This window comes from Triticum urartu, chromosome 4 (genome assembly GCF_003073215.2).
Source record: "Triticum urartu cultivar G1812 chromosome 4, Tu2.1, whole genome shotgun sequence".
Classification (NCBI taxonomy): domain Eukaryota; kingdom Viridiplantae; phylum Streptophyta; class Magnoliopsida; order Poales; family Poaceae; genus Triticum; species Triticum urartu.
In genome coordinates this window covers 29,199,920-29,217,770 of record NC_053025.1, presented here as the reverse complement: position 1 = coordinate 29,217,770, position 17,851 = coordinate 29,199,920, and the positions used below count along the sequence as shown (strand labels likewise).

Sequence of the window (17,851 nt, the reverse complement as noted above, 5' to 3'; positions counted from 1 at the left end):
TATTGCATGCATGTTTGGCACCGAGCTGTGTCCTGGTAATATTTGGCAAGCTTTTGTGTGGTGCTTTCTTTTTTCCCTGGAGGAGAAGAGTTTTACACTCTGGGGATTGCGGCCGTGTGTTGGGCGATATGGACTTGTCGTAATAGAGCTACCTTCGAATTCAAACCTCTTAAAACCCCGTTTGAATGCATATTTTCTGCTTGTGCTTTACTTTGTTACTGGGCAGGGCTGCTGAAGCAAGAGGACACCGCAAGCATGAGGGATGGGGCAAAGATGCTGAAGGAGAACGCATCGATGATGACGAGGATCTGTGCTGCAAGTCAGGAAGAAGCGACGCGCTGAGGGCGTGCACTTCATTCTGGTGATGATTGTGCTGTTTAGGCGCCCTGGACTATCTTTGTTCTTTTAATTCCTTCCATGTGTGGGACTGGCCTTTTGATACTCATATGTGAGCGGTTGTTTGTTGATGCAAGGGCTGTTAGGCCTGAATTTAGAATGAGATATGTTGTCGTCGGATTTTCGTCCCACAGTGGGTAATCTTGACGGCGAGTGCTCACACTGGATTTCCCGACGATGCTTGAACTCGCTATCCTCTTTCCTTTTTCTTTTCTGAACTTTTGTATTTCCGTTATGTCACAGTAATGAAAAGGGGCTATGCCCGGTTAAAAAAAATTATAGAAGAAAATAGGCTGTACGGAAACAATGAGAAAAAAAACTTATGCTTATAGGGCCGGGCAATGTTGGGCTTGGGCTGCTACGGTTCCATCTTATCCGCCAAATCCAATCCCAATCCAATGTCAGCTTAAGCGGTACGCTAAAATCGTCCGTCTCCGCGTAGGAAATAAGCAACGGGGAGTCCTCCGCTGCCCCCAAATCGGCAACCGCCCCTCCGCAAAACTCTGCTCCGACGCGATCGATTCCCCCTCATAAACCAACCCCAATCCAATCCGGCCACCCCCCTCGACGGCGAACATGGCGGACTGGGCGGGGCTCCACGAGGACTTCCTCCTCCTGCTCGTCCCGCGCCTGCCCTCCCTCGACCTGCGCACCTTCCGCACCGTCTGCGCCTCCTGGCGCGCCGCCGCGGCCACCTTCGCCTCGGCCGGCGGCCGCCCGCGCCCCGACCGCCCCTGGCTCCTCCTCCCCGCCGACGCGCCCGACCCGGAATTTCGCCGCCTCGCCATCTGCCGCGACCAAGAGGTCCCCGTCGTCACCCTCCCCGCGCGCCTCGGCCGCGCGCACGACCGCCGCCTGTTCCCCCTCGGGTCCTCCCGCGGCGTCATCGTGGCCGCCGACGACCGCGGGGCCATGCACCTGCTCGACCTCGCCACCGGTCGGCGCGCGCCTCTCCCCCCCGTGGCCGCGCTCCCTCTCGCCGACCGCGTCGAGAGGACCCCTGCCGGCCTCAGTGTCCGCCTCAAACGCGACCCACGGGTCTACTCCATCGACGGCCTGATCCACCGCGACGACACCCTGATCCACAAGGCCGTCGCGGTGCCCACGCCCGGTGGCGGGGCGATGGTGATCGTCATCTACTCCCCGCATAGCCATCGCCACCAGTGGGCCACCGCTCGTCCCGGCGACAGCACCTGGAAATCCGTGAAGCCGAGCAGCATCCCCGCCGTGGTGGACCTGGCGCTCCACCGCGGCCAGCTCTACGCCAACACCCTCTTCGGGATGGTGTACGTCTACCCGGAGCTGCACGGGCTGGGCTCCGCGTCCCCGGATATCATCCCGTCCGAGACGCGGAGGCCAACCTCGCGCGTGGAGAGCAGCTTTCTCGTGCAGACCCCCGGCGGCGGCGCGCTGATGCAGGTGGAGCGTGTCAACCCGGTGCCGCCGGCCGAGAGCGAGGAGTTCGTGGCGCCAGCCGAGGGCGAGGAGTTCGTGGTTCGCGTGCTGGACGAGTGCGGCGGGACGTGGGAGGAGGAGGAGGACATCGGCGACGTCGCGCTGCTTGTGGATGCGTCCGGCGCGGTGGCCGTGTCCACGCGGGAGTGCCCCGGGCTACGGCCCAGCACCATCTACTACGCGGACCTCAACGGTGGCGAGACACGGGTCCGGGCGTACAGCCTCGCCGGCAAGCACAAGAAGGTCGAGGTCGTCGAGTCCCTCCCGGGGGCGGAGGGAAACAAGTGGCCGTGCTTCTGGTTCACGCCGGTCTATTCACAGTGACAATGAGGTCTGATCATGATCAATGTCCGTTTTTAGTCTTGCTGAATTGCTAGGCGTCGTTTGAATTCTTGCATAATGCCTTGCGGCCGCCATGTGCAAGAGCCAAGAAGCTCGGTTTATTTGTTGGTCGTCTGATCGTGATGCGGTGTCCGTGTGTGTCTACGAGTTGTGCAATGCAATGTTCATCGAGAGTCTCTAGTGCTAGGAATTTTGTGTGTGCAGACCAATGCTATGCATCCTATATCTTATACAGGAGTTTATGTACATACAGAAACTGAACCTGCATCTGTGTATGTCGTCACCAATTTTCGCAATTCTTGAATCGCTTTTTTAATGAGCCACGCTACGCGTCCGCCGATGGATGACTAGTAAACATCCGCCGCCGAGGAGCTCTCCCAGGTGGAGTGGCGGACAGCACAAAGGTTGCTGTTGCCGGCCTGGGTTCGAGTCTCCTCATTCTCCTATAAGAATAAGACAGGGGGCTGCTTTCCCTCTGTTCTCATTCTTTTTGTAAACATCCACCACCTCGCTGGCCGTTGGATGGACGCGAGGATGTCCATCCAATCTACCCACCCACAAGCGCTACTTTCCTTTCGCGAGCAATGTTGCAGAACACGTCCCGCAACATGATGCTTGTTGCAAAACATCGGGACCGCTATTTAACTTTCTGAAACACTGTCCATGTCGAAGAATTTTTTGCAACTGAGGTCGTGTTGCAGATTTTTTTTTACAATTGAGGTTTGTTGAAAAAAAATTGTCTTCACTTTTTTGCAACTTAGCTTATGTTACGGGAGAAAGTTCTGCAACATTGATGTTGTTCCAGAAAAATTTGAGGGGTCATGGGGTCAGGGGCACATGTCATGTAGGACACGTGTTCATTCCTCTTGCAACAAGGCCTTTATTGTAAATATCTTTTTCTGTAAAATTTTCTGCAACAAAGGTCTTGTTGCAAAACTTTTTTTCTCTAATTTTCTGCAACAAGACCTATATTATGTAATATCTTTTTCTCTAATTTACTGCAACAAAACTCTTATTACAAAAATTGCCGCAACATCTTTGTCGCATCTAATTTTCTGCAACAAGACACATGTTGTAAAAATTACAACACATCTCAGGCCACGTCATGCTCTTGTGTAGTCATCGTTCACTGGCATCATTCTGAAACAACATAGTTGTTCCAAAAAAGGACGCGGGGGAGAAACTTGCGTGGTCAAGCAGGCCACGTGAGGTGGCAGATGCCTCGCGCCAGATCAGCCGGTTGATTATAATCATTTCTTTTTTTTAATCGCTTGATTGATTTTGTAACTACGTAGGTAACGTTCCCTTAGTGAGTTGAATGGATACCCTGCTTAACTGAATATTTTCTCTCAAATATACTGAATCCCTCATCCTATGGCCTTTGCAGCTATGGTGAAGGGTGAATATTCCATCTATATTAGTATGTTGGATGCTTCCACCATGAGCTGGATGGTTGAATACAGACACAAGGCTGCATTTGGCATCATTATGAGAAGAACAACACAGCAGCTTAATGTGGTTCATTAGAGATGACAAGGATCTTTACTCTCCACCTGGGAAAGTTATCTACATAAGGTCCATCTATGCCAAAAAGTTTGGCATCATTATTAACGTTCATCTATATCTATTTCTATATCTATATCTATACCAATATAAAAGGACGCAAAGAGGCAGATCCAAATAATCTTGACCGTCAAACGAGGTCAATCCAACAACCTAGACTACCCCAATGGCGAGCGCTCAACATGTTTAGCGTGTAATTAATATCATATCAAATAAAAATGTTAGAATAAATCACATAATTAACATGCAAGATGATATTCTATCTAATATCCACGTGCAATTAATATATTGCCTAATATTAACGTGCATTGCATGTACACATTTACTGGTTGCCGGAAAAGAGGAGCCAACGTTATAAACATCAAAATTTCGATAATAACAACTAGTGAACGTTAGTAAATTCTGCCATTTTTTTGTCACAAAATATCTCTTCTTAGAAAATGTCATGTGTTTCTAAAAAACCTGTCAACCCCATGCAACCAAATTTGCTATCTAAAACGTTCACAAATGGCAACCCCTCTGAGCGAACCGTTCACCAGCTATTGCAGTCTAAAATATAAAGTATGAATTTAGCATGCAATAAGATGAATTGAAGATATGTCTACTTGTTATTCTAATCCGTATCAATGATGGGTTGAAAACAAAAATGACCTTTTATCTATACCAATATAAAAAGACGCAAAGAGGCAGATCTAAATAATCTTGACCGTCAAACGAGGTCAATTCAACGACTTAGACTGCCCCAATGGCGAGCGCTCAACATGTTTAGTGTGTAATTAATATCATATCAAATAAAAATGTTAGAATAAATCACATAATTAACATGCAAGATGATATTCTATCTGATATCCACGTGTAATTAATATATTGCATAATATTAATGTGCATTGCATGTACACGTTTACTAGTTGCTGGAAAAGAGGAGCCAACATTATAAACATCAAAATTTCAATAATGATAACTGGCGAACGTTAGTAAATTCTGCCATTTTTTTGGTCACAAAATATCTCTTCTTAGAAAATGTCATGTGTTTCTGAAAAAACTGTCAACCCCATGCAACCAAATTTGCTATCTAAAACGTTCACAAATGGCAACCCCTCCGAGCGAACCGTTCACCAGCTATTGCGGTCTAAAATATAAGTATGAATTTAGCATGCAATGAGATGAATTGTAGATATGTCTACTTGTTATTCTAATCCGTATCAACGATGGGTTGAAAACGAAAAATGACCTTTTATTCATAGGGTCCGTCTAGGACACATCTAGATGTGACATAGTTATGTCACATTTAACCTGATGTCCACTATGCTTGTAGTCTATTTTTTTTTGTCTTAGTTTTTTTTGGTTTCTTGTTGCTGCGTTATTTGTGAGAGTTTAGATGTGATATCCTTAAAAAAACATCTAGATGTGAATTAGACAAACTATTATTCATAAGCGACACATGAAAATATTCAACGTTGGTCAGAATATCATCATATGCCACTAGAACATTTACTATTAAATCTCTAATCAAAACTTCTCATTAGTTCCATTTTGATTAGAAAGACATAAAATTACATAATGACCAACATGAACATTAGCCAAATTAATAGCCAACATTAACATAAAGCAACAATAATGCAATCCAATGTGTCATGGGGCACAATGACCCATAAGGTGGGGAGTAACTTAGACTAATGTCATGCATATGACACTAGTCTATGATACTAGCTTCACACTGCAAAGTATCATAGAGGGGAGAATATCTGGTGCTTCGGGAGCTCCTGGTCCGTTCGATCTCAGATCCAGCGTCCACGGAGGGGGCTCATAATTTTTTAAAAATCCTGAGGAGTCTGATAATTACGTCGAGGTATTGTGCATCTTTAGATGACAGTTGGATCTAGATCCAATAGCAGTGCCCGCGCTGGAGCACCTCCCGGAGCACATGCTATTCTCCCTATCATAGAGCTAGTATCATAGATGATTGCATTTATTGGCCTATAGACTCAATTTTTCTAGACATGCGCTATGTGATAGTAATTAACATATTATGTTACAACAATCATCTTTTTTCTCATTTAATATTCGATTTTCCTGTCGACGACAACCTAGGACACCACAGGTGTGCCCCAAAACCCCCACATCGCCTCCCCGCCTAGCTCCACTACGACTCCCAGCCGTGCTCCACCCCTTTGTGCGCCACCGATTCCCATCGCCACCATCGCCGCCCGCTTGACGACGCAAGGCGTGGGCTCCCACCCTAGGGTTTAGGGCCCCTGGGTTCACCCGCGCGAGCGACCCAGGAGGAGTCCTATGTGTAATTTGTGAACCTGTCCCCTTTAGTTTTATGTATAAAGCAGGACGAAAGCATAACTTAAACATTGCTTTGATTTTCCTGTCGATGACACACGTGTTCGAAATGGTCATCAAGTTTCAATCCACACCAGCACAATCTACAATCGTCCCTTTTCCAAACTTCACGGCGTGTGAAAGTGAGATTTCCCGTTCACCTAGGACTAGTTTTCCATTTTGACCGTGCCTCAGCCGTGGGATCTCCAAACCACCGGTAGAACAGTCGCCGGCTGAGCCCGTGAAGTTCCAGTCTCTCCGAGGGCCTGAAGCAATCCAAGATTCGGAGGCGATCGCACCACGGTCCCGTCTCGCACAGCCGCGCATTCGCACCACCAGCGTCGCACGCATTCGCCCGCCTCCCTGTCCAGCCTCCAGCCACAAGTGACAAGTGACAGGTCCTCCTCCCCCCCTCCCAACGCGCTCCGCCGGGTCGCACCGCCGCCGCCGTCGCCGTCGCCCGGACCCAGTCCCGACCCCGTTAAAAGCCCGGCCGGCGCGCGTGCTCGCTTCTCACTTCATTTTTCCTCTCAGAGAAAGGAAAGGGGGAAGGATAAACAAACAGACCAACAAACAAATCCACTGACGGCCGGGGGGAAGAAAAGGCGATGGGAACAGTGCTGGACTCCCACTTCCTGGCGCTCACCGCCCTCGTCACCGTAAATCTCTCGCGCCGCCTCCTCTGACCTCTCCTCTCCTCCCCCGCCGTCTCCGTCTCTCTGTTACCTGGCGTGTTTACTAACTGTTGCCGTTCTGGTGTTCTTGGTGGTGGTTGTGGTGCTAGGTCGGGTACCAGCTGGTGTTCTTCATCATCACAGCTCTCCTCCGCTTCGACAAGGTCACCGATTTCGCAGGTAGCACTCCACCTCCCGCGTCTTCTCCTCCTTCCTCCTTTCTTCTTGTTATTATTTTCTGTCGGGCGAATCTAGTTAAAGGCAGTGCTCTTGAAAAATATCTAGTTAAAGACCGGAGTCCATGAGCTCGATTTCTCAGCCCAGTAGGAAGCTGGTTTGGCAATTCTGTATTATGTTTTTTTCGGAATCTTAATATATATATATGCTGTGCGTGTGCCAAGATTGCCATCTTGTTGTGCACGTCAATTCAGATGCTGCCTGTTCATCCTAGTAGTTAGGAGGCAGCCAGTTTCTTCAGAAATAGGTGCTCGGGTGAACCCCTTTGTCTGAGTACTAGCGTGTGTTCAATTTCTCTGCAACGGTATACCTTCGTACAATTCATTTCCTTTTTACTTATTTGTGTTCCTTTTTTCAGGCAGTACAAATTTTGTCATAATCGCCGTCCTTGTAGCAGCTTTGAAGGGAACATGGCACTTCCGCCAGGTAAATAGTAGTAGTACTAAGAACTCAGTTCACTTTGTTACTCAGTTGTTGTAAACATGACTGTTATTGCAAATCTTTTAATACAGCTGCTTATGAATGTTTAGTTCTAAAAAATTGGCTTAGTCATTGTCGTTGTCCAACTTGATGTTTCTTGTACCTTTACGGCGAATCACTCTTTTCACAATAATATACTTGAAACACATGTTCAACAGCATCTGAACGCTGCACTGTCTTTGATTACTTTTTCTTAGTTAAAAAATCCTTATTACAGTTGCAACTCTTTTAAGTTAAGCACGACCAGCAAGTTGTTTGTCTGAACCTTGCCTATAGATCGTTAGAGTTGTCATGAGTTCGATGCGTGTTTGGATTTAAAATAATTTACCATCCCTCGTATGCAGTTGAATTAGCTTGGGCATGGGTCTTACTGAATTTGCAGCAATGTGGCATAATTGCATCTCTGCACTGTCTATGCTCATAAAGTAGAAAGAATCATCTTACCACTTACATGCTACATTAAAAATTAAATCCTACATATGGTACCATGGTTCTCAAAGACTAGATGGAAACTGTATTCATGAGGTGGTACAATGGTTATCCATACCCATTTAGTGGGAAATACAGCATCGGCATATGTCTGTTCCAATGAAATCTAGTTTGTTTTTCCAAGTTGCAAAGAAATCAGGGAGTTAATACAGAGATTGGGACAGTATAAATGTTAAGGATAACATCATTTCATTTGAACGAATATCTATCAAAGGATAGTGGTATTCCTCTGTGTTACCAACTGGATAATTGACGTGCCCATGTATTATTTTGAAGCAATGTCATCACAATTGTTTTTTAAGAAGTTCGTCCATTTCTGAACATAGACCCGTTTTTCCAGATCGTGTTGACAGTGCTTGTTATAATCTGGGGACTTCGTCTGGCAGTGTTTTTACTAATGAGGTATGTTACCCTAAAACATATATTCTGTTGATAGTTCAAAAAGCCCCACTGGACTATGTCTAGTGGAATCTCTTTTTTTGTGATTTTTTTAAGACATCTGTTGCCTGAGTCAAAACATGTTGTTCTTGTTCTTATGAAAGTGAGTCGCTAATGCTTTGCTTTGCCTGATGGTGTCTAGGATTTTGCAATGGGGAGAGGACAAACGGTTTGATGAGATGCGCAGTAACTTGGGAAAATTAGCCGTCTTCTGGATTTTTCAGGTAAGTTTTGCAACTTATGTTAAGCAACTAGAGTTTGTTAAATGGTCATTGCATTTGTAAAGAGAACCTCACCAGGACTTTTATCCTGATTTGGGCAGGCTGTCTGGGTTTGGACTGTCAGCTTGCCTGTTACTATTGTGAATGCAAGTAGCAGAAACCCTTCAATTGAAGCTCGGGATATCATTGGTTGGATAATGTGGGCCATCGGGCTAGCTGTGGAAGCTATAGCTGATCAACAGAAGCTTAAATTCAAGAATTCTCCAAGCAATAGGGGAAAGTGGTGTAATGTTGGTCTTTGGAGTTATACTCGCCATCCAAATTACTTTGGGGAGGTCAGTTAATTTACTGTGATTATTCTTTGCATATATGTCGTCTATTAATTCCTTGATTTAGTTGGCCCGGTCTATGAATCTATCTATCATCCTTCATTCACTGCAAATCTGTTGCTCACATTCTCAATCCCGGGTTCTCCTTTCCCTAGCATGCACCCAACATTACCCTCACGAAAGTGAAATATATTTACCTAGGACAGAGTTTGAAAAGCTGAGACGGTTCCAGACCTAATATAACTACTGGCATTTTAGGTTTCATTGTTATGGCTTTTAATTGTCACCTGTGTTTGAGCTTCACAGTTTTACTGCTATAAGCTTGAACTTCATAACTCACCAGTACAGCTAATATGACTGTATAACAAGGTTCACCGGCGTAGTTGATGGGAAAATAGTTATATTTAAATAGAAGTAAGGTGCACAAATTAGATACAGTTATCACCTGCCTACATTAAGGCAGGGACATGATTAAGAGAGAAACCTATTGCTTAGAATAATAGGAAAGAGAAATACATGAACGAAATGCTACAGATTACGAATTTAATTCAGAGCAGGCACTTCTATGCACTTGTAGGTTTTAAGTGAAAGAAATGTACTGGTGGAGCTCAACTGTAGCATTTTCGTAATGCAATAGTTCGATAGTGAAATAGTAGCTGCACACATAAAAAAAGAACATGCTAGGTAACCGCTTCTGTAGTCTCTCCAATCACAGCCTTGAGCAAGCAAGTAATCTAGGCCAACTTTAGCTACAGAAACAAGTCTGCTATATTTGCTAAACCGAGGGCGTGCTGAGCTTCTCATGCTTTTTCATTATTTCATCATGAATAGCCTTTTACTGGTAATAAATCCAAACAGCTACCTCAGTGCATACTGAATGTTACATCAATATAGAGTCCAAACACTAGCTCATTCTAGTGTGCACCACCCAACCCTTTATGATATATACTCTGAGCATTTCAATATGGAATGTCGAACAAATCCCGGCATACACTTGACAGTTTAATCTGATGCAGATGTTCCTTTGGTGGGGGGTGTTTGTAGCATCAACCCCAGTCCTCTCAGGAGCTGAATGGCTTGTAATCTTGGGACCCATCTTCCTGACGCTCTTGCTTCTTTTCGTTAGCGGGATCCCACTTCTTGAGGTTAACCTCTATTCTTGCGCATCCGAAACCCATCCCTAGTTTGCTAGTATATCTTTTATCTCAATGCTAATGCGCCTCATCCTCTATATTCACCGTCAGTCATCTGCTGATAAGCGCTTCGGTCGGTCTGAGGAATACCGCACATACAAGAAAACCACAAGGTAAACACCATTCTTTTACTAGGTCATTCCCAGATCTCTCCCCAACCACTGCTTTGTCGCAGAGGGGTTACTGAAGTTTGTACCGGCTGTGTTCCTCTGCAGTCCTCTTATCCCATTGCCGCCGGTTGTGTATGGAGCCCTGCCCGATTGGTTCAAGGTGGCATTCCTCCTGGAGCTGCCCCTCTACAACCCCGGACCGGAACGCGACCCTGTCAGCTGAGCACTGAATGCGCATTGTTCTTCTGATCACAAGTGATTATATACATGTAATGTACTGCTTTTATTCTGGATGGGTGATTCTTTTCCCATTGATTTCAAAGGTTTACAGTGAAGTTTGTCCATATGTATCTACGTATCTCCCAAGATGTTCAAAAGCATAGTTTGTGTACTTGTCTTTAACAGGGATATTGTGTACTTGTGTTAATAGTGGAAAAGTTTGGTTTTATTTTGTGCCTTCTTGTACCAAATCCTGTATGAAAGTCTGAATTTTCTCTAGTTTCTATCGGAATTTTACTCTTTGCCACGAACTCCGTTTAAAATTTCTATCTCTAAACGGGCTTCGATGGTTTGTGAAGCTTGCATGAGTTCATATTTATCAGGATTCAGATTACAGCAAGAAGGATTAGCTTCTTAAGCTCTGAGAGAATTTTGACATGGCAATAGAATCTGCACGCAGTGCCGTCCAACACAATCTGAAACAGCATATGTGGATCATCTATCTACTGACGTCCGGCACGCCGGAGAGCCTCACGCCGGCGCGATGGACACCTTGTCGACCTGCACGACGTACTCCAGCGTCGCCCCGGGGGGCACCTGCACGCCGTCGTCCCCGAAGTCGGCGCCGTCCTCGCCGAAGCCGAGGCTCGCCGGTACGACCACGCGCCGCTTGCCGCCGTTCCGCATGGACCGCAGCGCGTACTCGATGCCCTCGCACATCCCCCTGGTGTAGGGCCTGGAGCCCATGACGAGCGCCAGCGGCCGCTTCCCGTCGCCGAACGTGTCCACGAACGCCTCCCCGCCGCCGGCCACCCGCCCCTGCAGGTCGATCACCACCAGGTCGCCCGGCCGCGGCACGTCGCCGCCGCCCACCCGCATCTCGGTGTACCTGCACCATTGCTGCTGCTCAGAGGAGCTACCCAAGAACGTACCTAGCTGGTGCCATGCATGCATGCTTACCGGATTCCATTGGGCAGGACGACCTCCTTCTCCTCCTCCACATCCCTGCGAGAACGAGACTTAGCTAACGAGAGCATGGAGGATGATTAATGGAGGAGAGGGGTCGAGGTCGGTGGCTGACTTGGTGTTAGCCTGCTGCTGCGCGACCTCGAAGCGGGTCTTGAGCTGCTCCGACACGACGCCGAAGGCCAGGAACCCGACCCACGCCAGCCCGGCGCCGATGCCGAACCGCCGGGTCAGCGACGACGCGACCCAGTCCGTCGAGTCGGCCGACGTCGCCGCGCGCTTCGGCGCCGGCGCCCTCGCCGGTGCCGCCTGCGCTTGCATGGGCTCTTGCTGCGGCTGCTGCTGTGGTGGCGGTGGGGGCTGGTCGGACGGCGGCTGGGCGCTGGGCGGCCGCGAGGGCGGCGCGCACGAGACGTGCGGCTTGGCGGCGGGGCGGGCGAGGAAGGCCGGGGAGCTGCCCAAGAACGTGGCCATGGCGGGCACCGGCGCGATGGGCACGTTTGCTTGTGTGTGTGATGGGCGAGACCGTACGGCGAGCAGAGCAGAGCAGCTGGGAGGATGGAACCGGATATTTGGCTAACCTTTTCGTCGCTTTGCTTTCTCTACGTTTTTGAGATTTCTCTGGCTGCTTTTCGGCGGTTTCGTGGACGGAAACGTGGCCACAAACACACGCCGGCGACTGGACTGGGCAGCTCGAGAGGCTTATCCGGTTATCTCGTTGCTATACTTACTTCATGCTTGAATATATTATTTAACAATGAATCTTCTCTTCTCTTAATGTCTGTATAGATGCCGGTCAGAAGAAATCATGTATTATGTCCCTATGAAAGATTAAGAAAAGGAACCCCAGGATATACAACATATGCATAAGATGTTCTGCTGTAAACGGAGGCGGTTTTGCAAAAAACAAAAAAGAAACAAAAAATAAAACCCGAAGCTCCCGCGATCTAGCGCCGACGGAGGAGGAGAGTGGGTGAGATGGGGACGGCACTTCTGGCAGGTTCGCCGGCTGGGAGGAACGCCCGTACGAGGGTGGCCACGCTTGAGAGGCCATTCAGTGTCCAGGGGTGGAGCGAAATCAAAGCAAGGTCGAGGTAGATATGCCGGAGATATGCGGATAGGAAGAAACTTCGAGAGAGGATGGAGAGGCGCACGGGGGAGCTAGTCAGCGAGAGTTCAGGTGAGATCCAATCCAATCCGAAGGGAGAGGGGTCAGCTCGCATCTTTTTGGGCATGAAATCATCTTGGACGCGTCTAGGGATTCCCTGGCGGCCTGCCCGAACAGGAAAGTTCCTATCCCCCCGTATTGAAAAAAAAGGAAAGTGCCCAGTCGACCCTCCCCCGAGATCCCCTTCGATAAAGCACCCGGTCCCCGTCCCCCCTCACGTGATCCCCCCATCCCCCCTCCCCCCCTCCTATTCCAGGTGCCAGCTGCCAGAGCATCATCCCCATCTTCTTCCCCCCCAAGAAAGGGCACAGTTCATCCTTCCCAAATCCAAAAGCTTCACAACCCTGCAATGGCGGCATCCATGAAATTGTTGATCTAAAACACCTAGAAAAGCAGGAGAAGTAAGAAGTCACAGAGGTAAAAATAGCAGATTTAGCCACTTTTACCCCCACTTTTGCCCTTATCCAACCCTGTAGAAATTGGCTCTTCTTGATCCAACATGCCTTTGATTTGCTACATCTGTGTTTCATCCTATTGCATATCAACACATTGTAAGCAATTATTGTGCCTATTTTTTTGAATTAGCAAGCTTCGCAGGATTGGACTAGCTCGGTGGTGTCGCGGAGCGCAGTGGGCCAATAGAAGCCGCTTCGGAACACCTTACCGGCAAGGATCCGGGACGAGGAGTGGTGCCTGCAATCACCTCCGTGGATGTCGGCAAGCAGCTCCCATCTTGCTCCTCCGAGATGCACCTCAATGAGACACCGTTGGGGCGCCTATGGTACAGCTCGCCGTCCTACAAGCAGTAGGCTGTGGCTTGCCGGACTACGCGCTCCACCTCCGAGTCCTCCTCAGGGAGGGTGCCATGAAGCAGGTACGCCTTGAACTCCAATGCCCAGCTGTCGGCCTGTGGCTCCAGTGCTAGCAACAGGCGGGCTCCTGAGGTCGGGCCACATCCGGCGCACCCCGGGATGGCGCGGGCGGAAGTTCCTCGTGAGGTAGCACCGCGTCGACTGCTGTTAGTGTAGCTGATGGCCTGGGCAACCTTTCTTAGAAGATGCCAGGCCTTTGGGGCTCGCGACGAGATGCTCGCTTGGCGATGTCGCCGGCTTCCTTATTGTCGTTGCGTGGAACATGCTGCAGCTCCAAACTAAGGAAACGCTTCTCAAGTTTACGCACCTCTTCGAGGTAGGCCGCCATGTGCTCGTCCTTGGACTTGTATTTTTTTGTTGGAGAAGCTAACGAGGAGCTAAGAGTCGCCCTTGATGGTGAGACGCTTGACACCCAGGGCAGACGCGGCCTTCAGGCCGGCGATGAGGCCCTCATACTCCGCAATATTGTTGGAGACCTTTTCGTCGTGCCTGAAGCATAGCTGGACAGCATAGTAGAGCTTGTCTCCGGTTGGTGAGGCGAGCACGATGCCAGCTCCCGCGCCATGTCTAGAGAACGCATCGTCGAAGTACATGGCCCAACCATTGGGCGCTTCGTCCCCCGGCAGGAGGGATTTGTCTTCATGTGTCTCTTCCTCGTACGGGTCCGTCCACTCCGCCACAAAGTACGTCAGAGCTACTGTGACACCCTCGATTTGACCATACACTAATCATACACGCAAATGTCTACAATCAAGATCAAGGACTCACGAGAACATATCACAACACAACTCTAGACACAAATTAAAATAATACAAGCTTCATATTACAAGCCAGGGGTCTCGAGGGCTCGAATACACAAGAGTCAGCGAAAGTAATAATATCTGAGTACAGACATAAGTTAAGCAAGTTGCCATAAGATGGCTAGCACAAACTGGGATACCGATCGAAAGAGGCGCAAACCTCCTGCCTGGGATCCTCCTAAACTACTCCTGGTCATCGTCGGCGGCCTGCACGTAGTAATAGGCACCTCCAGTGTAGTAGGAGTCGTCGTCGACGGAGGCGTATGGCTCCTGGGCTCCAATGTCTGGCCGCAACAACTAGGTATATGAAGGGGGAAAAAGGGGGAGCAAAGCAACTGTGAGTACTCATCCAAAGTACTCGCAAGCAAGGAACTACACTACATATGCATTGGTATCAAATGAAAGGGGTAGTATATGTGGACTGAACTGCAGAATGCCAGAATAAGAGGGGGATAGCTAGTCCTATCGAAGACCACGCTTTTGGCAGCCTCCATCTTGAAGCAGTAGAAGAGAGTAGATGGTAAGTTAACCAAGTATCAACGCATAGCATAATCCTACCCGGAGATCCTCTCCTCGTCGCCCTGTGAGAGAGCGATCACCGGGTTGTATCTGGCACTTGAAAGGGTGTGTTTTATTAAGTATCCGGTTCTAGTTGTCATAAGGTCGAGGTACAACTCTGGCTCATCCTTTTACCGAGGGACATGGCTATTCGAATAGATAAACTTCCCTACAGGGGTGCACCACATTTCCCAACACGCTCGATCCCCTTTGGCAGGACACACTTTTCTAGGTCATGTCCGGCCTTGGAAGATCGACACGTCGCAACCCTATCTAGGCACAATAGAGAGGTCAGCGCGCCAGTCTAAATCCTATGGTGCAAGGGTCTGGGACCATCGCCCATTGCACACCTGCACGTTGCGAACGCGGCCGGTAAGCAGACCTAGCCTCCCTAATACAAGAGCAGGCGTTCAAGTCCAGTCCGGCGCGCGCCGCTCAGTCGCTGACGTCAAGAAGGCTTTGGCTGATACCACGACGTCGAGTGCCCATAACTGTTCCCGCGTAGTTGGTTAGTGCGTATAGGCCACTGGCCAGACTCAGATCAAATACCAAGATCTCGTTAGGCGTGTTAATGAAGTAACCGCGGACGCCGACCAGGGCCAGGCCCACCTCTCACCTAGGTGATCTCAACCTGCCTTGTCGCTCCGCCACAAAGTAACAGTCGGGGGCCGTCGGGAACCCAGGCCCACCTCTACCGGGATGGAACCACCTGTCCTTTCAGCCCCCTCATCGGAATCACCTGCGGGTACTCTACGAGCCGACCCGACTTTAGTCACCACATGTATCATATAATATGTATGTAATTATATACCCGTGATCACCTCCCGAAGTGACCACGGCCCGATAGTATAGCATAGCAGATGGACAAGAATGTAGGGCCACTGATGGAATACTAGCATCCTATACTAAGCATTTAGGATTGCAGGCAAAGGTAACAATAGTAGCAACAATGACAGGCTATGCAGCAGAATAGGATTAACCGAAAGCAGTAACATGCTACACTACTCTAATGCAAGCAGTAGAGAGAATGAATAGGCGATATCAGGTTGATCAAGGGGGGGGCGCTTGCCTGGTTGCTCTGGCAAGGAGGGGTCGTCAACAATGTAGTCGATCGGGGCACTGCTACCTCTTGAGCTTGCGTTGGTTTTCCCCGAAGAGGAAGGGATGATGCAACAGAGTAGCGTAAGTATTTCCCTCAGTTTTTGAGAACCAAGGTATCAATCCAGTAGGAGGCCACGCTCAAGTCCCTCGTACTTGCACAAAACGATAGCTACTCGCAACCAACGCGATTAGGGGTTGTCAATCCCTTCACAGTCACTTACGAGAGTGAGATCTGATATATATATATATAATATTTTTGGTATTTTTTGTATAAAGATGCAAAGTGAAAAGTAAAGGCAAAGTAAAAAAGCAAAGCAAGATTAAAGTGATGGAGATTGATATGATGAGAATAGACCCGGGGCCATAGGTTTCACTAGTGGCTTCTCTCAAGAGCATAAGTATTCTACGGTGGGTGAACAAATTACTGTTGAGCAATTGACAGAATTGAGCATAGTTATGAGAATATCTAGGCATGATCATGTATATAGGCATCACGTCCGTGACAAGTAGACCGAAATTATTCTGCATCTACTACTATTACTCCACTCATCGACCGCTATCCAGCATGCATCTAGAGTATTAAGTTAAAAACAGAGTAACGCCTTAAGCAAGATGACATGATGTAGAAAGATAAATTCATGCAATATGAAATAAACCCCATCTTGTTATCCTCGATGGCAATGATACAATACGTGCCTTGCTGCCCCTTTTGTCACCGGGAAAGGACACCGCAAGATCGAACCCAAAGCTAAGCACTTCTCCCATGGCAAGAACTACCAATCTAGTTGGCCAAACCAAACGGATAATTCGAAGAGACTTGCAAAGATAACCAATTATACATAAAAGAATTCAGAGAAGATTCAAATATTATTCATAGATAGACTTGATCATAAACCCACAATTCATTGGTCTCAACAAACACACCACAAAAAGAAGATTACATCGAATAGATCTCCACAAGAGAGGGGGAGAACTTTGTATTGAGATCCAAAAAGAGAGAAGAAGCTATCTAGCTACTAACTATGGACCCGAAGGTCTGAGGTAAACTACTCACACTTCATCGGAGGGGCTATGATGATGTAGAAGCCCTCCGTGATGACGGCCCTCTCCGGCGGAGCTCCGGAACAGGCCCCAAGATGGGATCACGTGGATACAGAAAGTTGCGGCGGTGGAATTAGGTTTTTGGCTCCTGTTCTGATCGTTTGGGGGTATGTAGGTATATATAGGAGGAAGGAGTACGTCGGTGGAGCTCCAAGGGGCCCACGAGGCAGGGGGCGCGCCCTAGGGGGGGGGCGCCCCCCACCCTCGTGACCGCCTCTTTGACTCCTTGGAGTAGGGTCCAAGTCTCCTGGATCACGTTCGGTGAGAAAATCACGTTCCCGAAGGTTTCATTCCGTTTGGACTCCGTTTGATATTACGTTTCTTTGAAACACTGAAATAGGCAAAAAAACAGCAATTCTGGGCTGGGCCTCCGGTTAATAGGTTAGTCCCAAAAATAATATAAAAGTGGAAAATAAAGCCCAATATAGTCCAAAACAGTAGATAATATAGCATGGAGCAATCAAAAATTATAGATACGTTGGAGACGTATCAGGCATCCCCAAGCTTAATTCCTGCTCGTCCTCGAGTAGGTAAATGATAAAAAAAGAATTTTTGATGCGGAGTGCTACTTGGCATAATTTCAATGTAAATCTTCTTAATTGTGATATGAATATTCAGATTCGAAAGATTCAAGACAAAAGTTTATATTGACATAAAAAATAATAATACTTCAAGCATACTAACAAAGCAATTATGTCTTCTCAAAATAACATGGCCAAAGAAAGTTATCCCTACAAAATCATATAGTCTGGCTATGCTCTATCTTCACCACACAAAGTATTTAAATCATGCACAACCCCGATGACAAGCC

General features: G+C 48.1%; 3 protein-coding genes across 3 annotated transcripts; 2 read left to right on the top strand and 1 right to left on the bottom strand.

The window, feature by feature from the left end:
* Positions 1–820: 820 nt before the first annotated feature.
* On the top strand, positions 821–2,489 carry LOC125553466 (putative F-box protein At1g65770). Its single transcript, XM_048717246.1, has one exon. It carries the CDS (start codon positions 973–975, stop codon positions 2,173–2,175), a length of 1,203 nt encoding a protein of 400 aa, XP_048573203.1. The 5' UTR covers positions 821–972; the 3' UTR covers positions 2,176–2,489.
* Positions 2,490–6,382: 3,893 nt separating this feature from the next.
* Positions 6,383–10,706, top strand: LOC125550431. The gene is made up of 9 exons (XM_048713429.1): positions 6,383–6,743; positions 6,869–6,938; positions 7,354–7,421; positions 8,305–8,366; positions 8,545–8,626; positions 8,725–8,958; positions 9,969–10,097; positions 10,197–10,258; positions 10,361–10,706. Exons 1-9 carry the CDS (start codon positions 6,693–6,695, stop codon positions 10,476–10,478), a joined length of 876 nt encoding a protein of 291 aa, XP_048569386.1. The 5' UTR covers positions 6,383–6,692; the 3' UTR covers positions 10,479–10,706.
* Positions 10,707–10,821: 115 nt separating this feature from the next.
* On the bottom strand, positions 10,822–12,041 carry LOC125550432 (peptidyl-prolyl cis-trans isomerase FKBP17-2, chloroplastic-like). The gene is made up of 3 exons (XM_048713430.1): positions 11,556–12,041; positions 11,435–11,479; positions 10,822–11,363 (listed from the first exon to the last, which is right to left on the bottom strand). Exons 1-3 carry the CDS (start codon positions 11,912–11,914, stop codon positions 11,006–11,008), a joined length of 762 nt encoding a protein of 253 aa, XP_048569387.1. The 5' UTR covers positions 11,915–12,041; the 3' UTR covers positions 10,822–11,005.
* Positions 12,042–17,851: the final 5,810 nt, after the last annotated feature.